This window comes from Spodoptera frugiperda, chromosome 27 (assembly GCF_023101765.2).
Source record: "Spodoptera frugiperda isolate SF20-4 chromosome 27, AGI-APGP_CSIRO_Sfru_2.0, whole genome shotgun sequence".
In the NCBI taxonomy this organism is placed as follows: domain Eukaryota; kingdom Metazoa; phylum Arthropoda; class Insecta; order Lepidoptera; family Noctuidae; genus Spodoptera; species Spodoptera frugiperda.
This window is the reverse complement of record NC_064238.1, coordinates 13130624-13143031: the sequence shown is the minus strand read 5'-3', so window position 1 is coordinate 13143031 and position 12408 is coordinate 13130624. Positions and strand designations below refer to the sequence as shown.

The 12408-nt window shown below is 35.3% G+C and overlaps 1 protein-coding gene across 1 annotated transcript; it reads right to left on the bottom strand.

The window, feature by feature from the left end:
* Positions 1-707: 707 nt before the first annotated feature.
* Positions 708-11331, bottom strand: LOC118263496 (zinc finger matrin-type protein CG9776). The gene is made up of 14 exons (XM_050705566.1): positions 10866-11331; positions 9518-9731; positions 8367-8560; positions 8094-8230; positions 7069-7197; positions 6733-6836; positions 6283-6401; positions 5598-5895; positions 5090-5213; positions 4648-4734; positions 3522-3676; positions 2834-2970; positions 2350-2510; positions 708-2096 (listed from the first exon to the last, which is right to left on the bottom strand). The coding sequence occupies exons 1-14, from the start codon at positions 11220-11222 to the stop codon at positions 1619-1621; spliced, it is 2694 nt and encodes an 897-aa protein (XP_050561523.1). The 5' UTR covers positions 11223-11331; the 3' UTR covers positions 708-1618.
* Positions 11332-12408: the final 1077 nt, after the last annotated feature.

Genomic DNA, 12408 nt, shown 5'->3' with positions numbered 1-12408 from the left:
AAAAAGCATAGAATTACCTACATACAGAACTTTTTGCCACAATTGTCTTTTTTATTTACTTAGAAAAGTATGATGAAATAGTTCTGGTATTTACCTAGTTACAACTCTTTAATAGGCAGGTAACAAAACAATTATTGAATAAAATATCCCAACATGCAATTCTGAAGACTGGATGAGGAAAAGAGCTTGCAATAAGAAAATTCTCACTTTCCTGTAGGGGAAACAATAACAGTAGTTAGGTACCTACATATTTCTTTAGTGGGTAGTACCTCGATCATTCACTTGAAACAAGTCAATGACATGTTTAGTTACATTCCGTTTTAATAGTGTACATATTCCAGCAATATTATAAAAAATATACAAACACTTCAGTACATAAAAGGCTCGGTACCATTTGAACAATGAACTAGAAAAAAGAAATTGCAAATATAAAACAAAGATTTTGTTATACACAACAAAATATTTATTTCTTAGCTTGGACGTCTTTGCATTACTTAATTCAGGTGATATAACTAAATGGGGCTATCGCTCTTTTCTCACCATAGGCTTTATGTTCAATCATTGCAGCTGTAATATGTATATTTAACGTCCAACTGTGTGACACTAGCTAATTCCCTATTGGACAAAAATCGAAAGGACCACACTGGTTTAGGTCATTATTGAAAAGCTAGAAAAAAAGGGAGTTTCCATCGAAAAAATAACACACATTAAATTTTACCGTTTATTTATTAAACAACAGTATCTTAATTACAAAACGATTTTAGTCCGTCACATACAAGGATCAAATTGATAATAGCTTTTAGTCATCAGATAAAACTATAAGACATAGCTTAACAAAATACATGAAAATATGTATACAAGAAAACATAGCAGTCCTTATATAAAACATTTAGTTAAGTTGCCATTTTATCCTTGCATCTACCATAAAATACATTCAAGTCTAAACTTTTAATTGTGATATTGTTATTTTTTTTAATCAATTCATACAATTTCTATGCCTTCCCTTCCCGCCGATTTTAGCCCATGACATTAATTGACAGAAATGCTCATAAAAGCCTAGTTAAGTGATGTCCTTTAAACTAATTCTCGTAGAGATAATTATTGCAAATTGATATAATAGGATCTAAGTGTAAGTACTGTAAAAGGTAGGTAGTGTATAAAATTCAATCCAACCATAGAATATTGAGCTTTTCAATACAATTATATTCTTATGGATTTATTTTAATATAAGTAAATAAGCAGAGGCATACTTATAGTACACCCACTTTACGCTAGTGATGTGTGAGTTCTAAGTTAAACATGTCTACTGACAAACTCAATTCAAGTCTTGCTCAGAATCTGAGAACTACTGACATTTTAAAATTATAATATCCCAGTAACTTTTCAAACTTGGGATTGAACCTAAAGCCTTATACTTGGTCGTAGGCTTTTACTTGCTAGATCAACAAGATATTATGAGATGAACAATGCTAATACTATGAAAATTGCAAGTGTAATGTCTAGCAGTCCCTTGGATTAAGATTACATAATTAGACAACTTGTGTACAATAGGTGCTTTCACAAATTTTGGCTTCAAAACGTATTGGCAATGATGATTATCATAGTAACTATAGCGTCTTTACAGGCAGCCTACATCCGAAGCATCAATACCCAACATCGCTAGATCATCCATTTCTTCCTTCTTTTTCGCAATATTTCCATTCTTCTCTTCCTCTGTAGGTTTCTGAGGTGGTTCGTGTTTTGGCCTCTGGTCAGGTTTATGCTGTTGCTGTTGCTGTCTCTTCTTGTTGTGTTGCGGCCGAGGCTTGGGGCTGGGTACTAGGGGCACATGAGTGTCGTAGAGTTGAGGTCGCGGTTGGAACAATGGAGCGTTGAGGTCGAAACCGAACATTTGCGTCATCTGTGTCTGCATGAGTGGGAGTGGCGGGAAGGGCGGCATCACTCCTCCGAGGCCTGGGACGAAGCCAGGCGGTAATGGGAACAAGCCGTCTCCTTGTGAGAGATCTGGCTTTACTTCCGTTGGGAATATAATGTCCAATGCATCCTGGAAGTCCTTAGGTAGAGTTGGCTGCTGCGGAGGTTGCGGAGTTTGTTGCCTGTAAATAAAAATAGTTTTGTTGAAGTGTCAATGCACCAATTAACAACCAATTAGGGTACACATCTGGATCTGGAATCTGGAGATGAGGTCATTAGATTAGAAGAATTAGAGTAGTGTTTTGCAATTAGGTAGATATTCACTAAATTGGTGGTAATTGAAGATGAAAAGCTATAGAAGTCTACATAAGTCCAGCTTTAAACTGAAATGGGATAGTTTCATAGGAAACCTGAGCTGCTCGGTAGAATACGTACATGAGCTGCGGCGGCGCGGGCGTGGGTTGCGGCGGCAGGTAGGGCATGGCGGGCGCGGGCGCGGCCAGCGCGGTGGGCAGCGCCAGCGCGGGCGGCGCCAGCTCCACCTGCGCCTGCCGCTCCAACTGCGCGCGAGCTATCTTCTCCTTGAACTCCGCCACCTGGCAGGACAGGAGGCGAGAGGAAGAATGGTTAAGTTATCATATTATTAAGAAAATTAGGTCATAAGATGAATCTTGTGTCTAATACGACTAATAACAAAACGGAATGAATGATCATTCACTTTAAACTACGGGCAAAAAACTGTCTGAGATTATACCTCCACCAGCGTTAGTCATCGTTATTCGACATATCGTCCAAGGTCTTAAAGATTTAAAGTTTTGAAAAGTGGAATTTACAATAATGGACAATATTTAGAAGACTTTGTAACATTAACCCACATAAAAACTTGAATTTGATAGAAAAAATAGTTAGCAGTACATACCTTCTTCTGTATTTCAGCATCCATCTCCTCCCTCCTCTTCTTGGTAGTTTCCTCCTCCTCCTTCTTCTTCAGCTCTTCTTTTTTCTGTTCCTCGGTTTTGGAATTCTTTCCCAAATGCTTGTAAACAGGCATTTTTCCTATAGCAAATATAGTATACAGACATGTTCCATATTGTTGTTGCCACAAATACCACCACATTATAAATGATTATAGATCATAATTTGATGGAATAATGTTAAAAAAGCAGTAATTACTTTTTGGTGTGCATTTGAGCAACTACATATTTAGGTTAACCTATGCTTCAATCTACTGTAGCGCATTACTGGCTTTGATAGGCTTTTAATTTATTTAGCAAAAATATGGTTATCTAACTACTTTTGTTAAGATTTTAATATATTATGCAGACATTTTCTGATAAAAAGAAGTATTATAGCCAAAGATGGAATACTAAAAAATGTTACTCTCATTAAATAACTGTTAACTACATGTTCAAAAAGCTAGCATAGTAGGTAGTGTGCAAATTTCTAATATCTGTACCTTTAGTACGAGTTATTTTACGTTTAAAGTAATCGAAACAAAAGCGGCGATTAAATTAAATGTAAACCAAACTCATAATAAAGGTACTTAAAATTATACTTAATGCAAATTCTAGTACATAAAAATTAAACTATTGAAGTATCGTGGTTACCTATGAAGGGCATCTTCCTGATTTCTGGTTTCTTGGTATCGAGTCGGGGCGTGGTATCTCTGTCCCTCTGTTCGTCCCTTCGGTCGTCCCGGCGCCGCATGTCATCGCGTCGGTCTCGGTCCTCACGGGCGCGAGTTTCTCGACGTTCACTCTCTCTATATACATTAAATTGACGATTTTAGTATGGAGTAGATGTATTTGTTCTGTTTATTAATCGTTAGGGTTTATTATTCATAGTATGATAGTTGTATCGCAAGCTATCAAAAACAATTCTATTTAATTTACTGAATAAAATGTAACTATACCCTATGCGCTGTAACAAGGTGCGGCTGACAGATGCCAGTATGACGTTGACGTCTCTCTTTAGGGATGGACATTAGAAAAATCTTTTTTTATCGCTATCGATACTCGCAGCATACATTTAATTCTCTTTAATTTTTTTATTAAATGTGCGTGTTATTTAGTTGTGCAGTCTAACTACGTGTATATACTTGTCAAAATAAATATTATATGACCGAGACCTGAGGTGTTTCAGAGTTTCAGTTTTAAAGAACCGTGAAGAAAACAAGCGTATATTAGTTTGTATATGTTAGATTAAGTACCATCACGCATTATCAATGGCGCCGGAAATGTCTAGAAAAATGCCTACTACATATTTCTGCTCAGATAATGTCACTGTGGTTTGGGCAGAGAGAGCCGCGTCTACAGTAGATATACCCACATAATTAAAGGTTTTTTAAGAATGATAATTGAACGACGCACGATTTTCGTTTTTTATTCTAAAAAAGCATCGACTAATCCATCGTAGCCGTAATCCATCACTAAACACGACTATGGCTTTACGTTATACGCATAACACTTTACTTTATTTTTCATTTCATTAGATTTTAATTAAATACTAGTTCCGGTTGGTTTTAATTTAATTAACTACGCTTCCGAATGATTTAACATAATACGATTTGTGATACAGCTAAAAATAAGGCATTTTTTCAATTGCAGCAACTTTAAGAGTGATACGAAACGTACTGAATCTGTCAAATACCTTGTTACAGCGCATAAGGTATAAGCTAATTTCGACACATCTAGGCCGGAATGTGAATCAGAAGGGCTGAATTTCATAACTAACCTCATTTTTCTTGATAACTCTGCGATGTTGCGCTCCCTATCACTTCGGTCGGGTGATCTGCCTTCATCTGTCTTCTCTTTCTTCATTCTGAAATTTAATTAAATCAATTATTATTAAAAGACAAAAATAACTGATGCGAGATGAATAACCACTTTTAGATCTTGGGTTTTAACATCAGGGTTGATTCTGGACATTGATACCGAAAAATAACAAAAAGTCGGTCATTGAGTCATAAATGCCATTAATAGTTTTCAGCTTTATTACAAAAGGGTGATATTGAAAATGTATTAAAGAAATGCACGACTTAACAACCGATCGAACCGATAAATACGTTCTCAATTTTCTTAATTCTCGATTCTCTAACAAACCCTTTGAGCTTATGTGCTATTAAAGTTATGTTCAGGGGAAGACAAGAAAATATAATCATGATAAAGTAATTTACCTGCTTTTAAGTGTGTCCAGCAGTTTCCGATCATTATCATTCAGCCTGTCCATCTGTATGTTGGACATCCATTCTGTCAGGGTTTTGTCGTCCCGACCTTCCAATTTGCTCCTTTGTTTTTTAGCTGTAACAATACAGGAAGTTATAGGTAATATTGATAAAAAAATATGCATTATTATATCACATCACATGTAGTATATGTCATTTATTGTAAATCGCTATTTGAGTTGATGTAGTATTATATTGTAAAAAATCGACGTAACATTTCAAATTGTCGAATGTTGTCGTATCTTTAATTTTGTAAGTATGAAGGCAATCTTGTTGGTTAAATGTAGCTAATACATGTGAGGTTTTTAATACTGGATCGCTCAAGTTTTCTTATAACATTTTGATTCACATCACACTTTTAGAACAGAAACCCATAGGTTACTTCAAACTTTTCCATCCAACCTTTCATGAAATCATCATAATAGATCATTTTACTTAAAAAAGAAGCTATTTATCATACCTTTAGCCTTCTTCTTCTTAACAGGCTCACTATCTGAGCTGCTAGACTCACTGGACGAGCTACTGCTACTCTTTCTCTTACTTTTCTTCTTTTTATCTTTTTTTTTCTTCTCTTCTGGAGGGGCAGGAGATTCTTTATGCTTCGTATGGAATCCATCCTTGTTGAAGGTTATGGTATGGGCTGTATACTGAGCTGGTTTTTCATCGGACTTGCCTTTATTAGCCCGGGACTTCTCGAACGCTTTCTGACGGTCCGACATCCAATCTGTTTCCCAGTGCGGGTTTTGTTCTACGAAGTTCTGTGAAAGAAGTATATAATTGTGGTGTTCGTGATCATGGTTTAGTATTAGAAATTTTGATGAATGTCTTTTTTTATTTTCTAAATTACACTAGAATAATTAAGCACAGGAACTTGACACTTGTTTCTCTTTCAGAGATCTTTGGAGGCCCAATTGTTCAATTGGCTCCTCCCAAATACCCAAATACTCAACAATTCTCATCTTCTTAATTCCCAAAAGGCTAGCAACGCAATTGTACCGCCATTGGTGTTTCGACAGCTCATAGGCGGCGCCGATTGCTTACCATTTGCTTGAATAGTTAAAAATAATACCTAAATATAATTAACATTTTCTCACTGAAATCAAAATAGTTTGTTCACACTCTATAATCATGGATAAAATACTTACAGTATAGTTCTTGGAATGTACAACAGATTTGAGATGTGCAGAGGCACAATGGAGATCGCCAATAAACTGATCGCACAGCTTGCAGTACCACGCTGTAGAGGGCACGAAGAATTGTAGACCTTATGGAAGATGAAACAAGATTCAATGTTATTGTAAAAGATATTTGAAATCAAACCTAGATGGTACAATCTAGATATGTTGCTGAAACTCTGAAATAAAGTTGTAATAAGATTTAACTTGATAAAGCGAGATATTGGTTTGTATTCAGGATGGGAAATTATCATAACATTTATTTCATTTTGAAAAGACGGATCTGTTGACCTCTTTCTGACTAAAAATTAATGCATGAACCCAATTATCTCGCAAGAACAAATGGGTCTGTAGAAATTATATGTTTTGCAGCCTGATTAAGTATAATCTTTTTATTTTAGCTATTCACTTATATTTTACCTTTAATAGGTGTGCGTTTAGTGGGCGCCGCAGGGAAGCTCGGGAATCCTTCGTTGACGCCAGATACGGTGTGCCACGGGGCTTCCATGTGTGCTGCGGCCATCCTGCATAAATAACATAATATTATGTACACAAAATTAATAAAATTAGGTGTCATAATGGAATATCAACGAGTGCCATTATTATTATAAGATGTAATTTTTTTTAGATATTAAAAGAATTTAAAAATTGATATTTAATTAAAAAGGAGTTTACACAGTGTCTGAGTGGTAAACAACTGTCCAACATCATCTGATTTTGATAGAAAGGGAAAGTGTTTAAAAATAAGTAACTTACTTGTGATGCGCAGGAGAGTGTAAATGGTTCAGGTAATCCTTAGCAGTCGGTGGAAACTCATTGCAGACGCGGCACCAGTGCATCTCAGGATCGTAGTACACATAGTTGAATTTCTTATTCGATGGTGACCTAATGGAAACCACATGATATTATAGCAAACTATTAATTAATCACAAGAAATAAAAACAATTATTGAGCTCACAGATAAAAAATTCCCGCGTTAAACTGCGATTCCATTTTTAAATAGGACGATTTTTTTTTATGCCAGTAGCATGCAGTGAAACCTTTTAAAAAACTTTTTTTATTAATTTCGTTTTAGAAACTAATAAAGGCTGTATGTACAGAAGGGTTCTACCGCTGGTAACATGCTCTGATGAACCGGTCAATAAAATCTTCTGCTGTACGAAATTTTTATTTCATCTAAAATTGAAACAACTGCGCTCACAACCACAATTTAATGTACACATAACATACATTTTATTTTTACAAAAAAATACATTCATGAGATAAAAATATAATGTTAATATTTATCACAGATATTTTATCATAATTAAAAAACAGCAATTGTATTATTAAAGCTAAAAACTAAATAAATGATAATACAATGTCTTATTTTGTATCTTATAATTATTTTTAATTCTAGTTTTTATACATTAGATAAGTTCAAGACTATAAAATATAATAAATTGAATAGCATAATTGTAGTACAGCATTAAGCAGTCCACCGGTGAACACTTCAAGCTTTTCTTCATGACGTCGATCAATCACAATTATAATATCATAGCAAATAGCTCCCGAGCTCTTGCAAAAGCTGAGTCCTGCTTGTTGGGAGAAAAATGTTGAAACTAAAAACTATTTATTTATACACATTTTCAGATAAATCATAATGAGCATTCAAGTATGAAAGCTTATGACTATATCAAACATTTTGCCAATCTCAAACCTTATTATTAAAGAAATAAGCTTTCAAATAATAAATAGAGGAATTGAAAACATAATTCAACCTGTAACAGGGCTGGACTGACCTAGATTTCCTTTTGGAGTTGCGTTCGGACGCGTTGTCGTTGTCCTCGTCGGCAATCTCGTGCGCTTCCTCGCCAATGATGCCGTTGAGCATGTCCACAACATTGTAGATAGTCTTCAACTTATTCTGTATCTCCAACTATAAGAAATGCATCGACGCCAAACATTATGTACCCTACTTACAAAACAAGCCTTATTAGATAGCAAAAATATACACAAATGTGAGCTGTATGACTTAAAACATAAGATATATTGTTGTGTGTTGCTTGCCAAACCTGTAACTTGGTGTTTTCCTTCAAAAACCTCTTGGTGTCTGGGCTCGGCGATCGTTTCGCGTCGCCTCGTAGTTCGTTCCGTTGATCTTTCAATGTCTCCATCTCCTTCTTGAGTATATTTGCTTTCTTTATGTAATCTTCCCTCTGTTTGGACAATGCCGCTTTCTGATGTCGCATTTCCGATTCGATTGCAGCTGCGAAAATATTATATTATTTTATAAAAAGTGTTAAGTTAATAAATTAAGTGTACTGTCATATTCTGATCGAAGATAAGGAAACTATGTCGTTTTAAAACAACGTGAGAGCATTTAATACAACAATACACTTAATGAAAGCAAATATATATAATTAAGACTTCTCTTAGCTGTCATGGAACCAATTCTGCTAAACTCTAGAGGCTGTTTCAAGCGTAAGTACCTCTATTGTGGAATATTCTGACTTAGTTAAAACCATGCAAGAAATGCAAGTAATAGCAGAATGTGGTTGGAGGCGGTACAGTCATTGTATTATTAGTTAAAGCAGTGAGAAAGTTGCTTCAGTTGCTTGTTGCAGGTCTCGTCACACCAGAATATAAAACTTGGAACAACACTTTCCTATAAAACACTTACAAACTAAATGTAACAGGAAAATATAGGAGAACATATCCTGGAAACATTTTAACATACATAATACATTTGCTGGGGAACTATGACTACACAACAATATATAAAAATCAATAAAATATTAAGCTAGCAGACATAACATGGAAGTGATGTCTTTGTAAACTGAGTTTTGGTTAAAAAAATATAACCAAACTTCCAGAAACAAACATTCCAGTTGTCTTTCATTAAATATTATTATAGGTTCAAAGCAACCTGATTATTACAGTGAACTATTACCCAAATTGGTTAGTTTTACATGAACATTAAAAAGGTTAGAATGAACAATAGATGGATGTTGGCATAAACTATAAACAATAACAAAAATTGTACAATGTTAATCCTGATTCTATGAATATAACATTCATGAATTAATCACATAACACATAACTATAGACATAAAACACATAAAATTCTTAACAGGAGTTTATCCATATAAAAATAATCATGTAAAATCTTGCTGACCTGTAAAGAGAAAAAATATAGTGTATTTTAGATAGGAGTGTATCATACCTTCTTTCTTGATCTGGTCTTCAACATTGTTGATGAAGGGTGCTGGTGGCTGTTGAGGTGGTGGGGGCAATGACATTTGGTTCCATGCGGACATGTCTGGAGGTATTGGGGGTTGAGGCACCGCACCCACTGACGGGAAGTCATCATAGATACCAGAGTATGAAGGCTGGTAATTAGCATTGTAGTTTGGTGCTGTTGCTAATGGTGGTACTCCCTTTAAATAAATGAGAATTATAAATTAAATCATTTGTGTGTGAGTTATTTATGTGAAAGACATTAAAGTCTATCAAAGCTCACATTAGCCATAGCAATATAAAGCATGGATGTCAGATCAATGTGTGAGGTTCTTCTAAAATGCGGCAACATTTTTCTGCAATAGATGTGGCTAGGAAAATTCAAGATAACAATTTGTTTATTGCATATCTGTAATCATTTGTAGTAGGTTATCAATTATTAGAAAACAGGATTGACAGTCCACCTATGATGGATATCACATCACATTATCAGCAGTACATAAAAATGGAAATAATAAAATTGAATTTACATGCACATAAATATTTTATTAAAAAAGAAACTGCATGCTAATTATAAAATACAGTAATGAAGTTTTGTTAATTGCATCTTAAACATCTTTCCATTTAACAATGTTCATTACTAGTAATACAATGTACTTTTAATTGCAAAGATTGCTGTTAAATCCCAACCAATTTCTTCCAACATGGTTGATAAGGGCATAGTTTAGCCTAAATGGCAGTATAATTAGTTATCAATGTTGTAGTTACATATTGCTAAGAAATATTTACAAGCTGGAAAATTGATAGTCAATCTTAATCCCAAATAGCTGGATTATTCTGAATCCTATCAAGTGTCTTATGTGCCACCATCGGCACATAAGTACATTTACCGAAGTCGAACAGGCAACAAGTTAATCTGAATGTTTAACATACAATTTGCCAAGAATGAATGACAATCCAAAGATTTTGGATAGATTAGTTAATCATTTCAGCCATAAATGTAACAAACAAAGGAACATACAGTTATCAATTCCATACTCACTTTTATTCAACAAACAAAACACTAATTGTGTTCTTATCAATGTGGTCTATTTAGCCAAGGCAACCAAGTTGATTTATTGCTGTTTTTAATTAACTTACGTAAACTACATCTCCAGTACTAATGTTTGCTTAGATATTGTACAAAATGTTTGATATTTCTTTAGCTAATACCTGATGTATGATTGAAGATAGCTAGGTTTGTGTATAGACATAGCTATGTGTGTATTGTTCTATACAAACAATTACCTAACATTTTGAGCTCATTAAAAGATTTTGACTAAATTGTACTGTACCTCAGGTGGTGGAAAGCCAGGGGGCGGCTGTTGGAAGCCTACGTTATCTTGAAACTGTTGATTGTCCCATAGTTCACTTGGTTCAGGTAATTTCGATATCTCGCTCAGTATGTTCTCATCAAGGAGATCTTTGTCGTTCTTGGCACGAGGTGAGCGGCTTCTTCGCTTGTCACTGTCGTCTCTTCGTGGAGGAGTACGGCTTCGTTTATGCATAGGACGGCTCCTATAATCCCGTGGATCCCTCAAATCCCGGTCGCGGTCCCGATTACGATCCCTATCACGCTCGCGATCCCTGTCTCTATCCCATTCTCTTTCTCTGTTATAAAATCTGCCATCTTTTCTATGGTCTCGCGACATAATTATTCACTTATTTCTGATGATAATCAAAAACTGTACGCTTTGTCACAAAAAATAACACACGCTTCTCTGACATTAGATCGGCGCCATTTGATTGTTATGATGACAATGTTGCTAATTTGAAATAAATGATTTATGTTCAAAAATGTTGCCAACTTTTAAACCTAAAAGGACTTTGGTAGGTATTTTTTTCACTTTCTGTGATTTTATCGTACAGCTTGCCAAAAAAGAGTATGTAATAATAATTGGGGTCACTTGTATCGTATTAACATTCTTAAATTTAGTCCAAAAATTCGTAACACCCAAAATGCTGACATCTCCTCTGTTGCACTTGTAACTCCTCAGGATGACCATGCTATCCGTATCGTTCGCCTCCTTACTTACGTAATTAATTATTATAAGTGTTGTATTTACTTCAGCAAGAGAGAACCCTTAATAAAAATATCGTTATTAAATCATACAAATTATAGTCCAAAAATATTGAATTCATTTTATACGTAGGTAGTGTCTCATGTAGTAAAAATGTTTACTTAAAGTAAGTTCTAAGTTCTTTCCAGAAAAATAAATATCTAGAACTTACCTAACCTTTAAGTTGCAGATATGTTTTTTGAGGGGGGAAATCATCCAATAACTTCTGCCGTCCTGGGTTAGGCGAGAGAGAGACTCAGACTCTTACTGACTAAAAACCACCCCGTTCCTACTCCTGCTTTAAGTCGGAGTCTCGGAGCCGGTAACCCCTTATGCTGTCCACAGCACCGGATCGGGCATCTGCACTGTTAGGCCCCATCTGTTCTTCCAGGTGGTGGTGGAGATGGTTCTTCGAGGCGCGCCGTAGGGTAGGTAAATGGCTAGGAACATACATAATAATTATAAATTCGACATAAACAAGTACTTCCCACACTACTTATGAAACATCGCCTCGAAGTTAATGCTCTGTCGATTTATATTGAAACTTAGGTGTGTTTATATAAAGACAGCAATTACCACCAACACTTAAGCTGGAGGAAACTTCAAAGCGCCTGTTTGTCGTTGAATGAAGCCAAACGCGGAAGTTTGTATAACAATTTTGTTTACATTTCAAATACGTCATACTCACTGATCTCCATTAAATCGTTCAACGGAGTGGAATAGACTTTTAACAAATGAAGTGTGCGCGACAGCAAACGTTGTGTTTGGTGGGGGGACG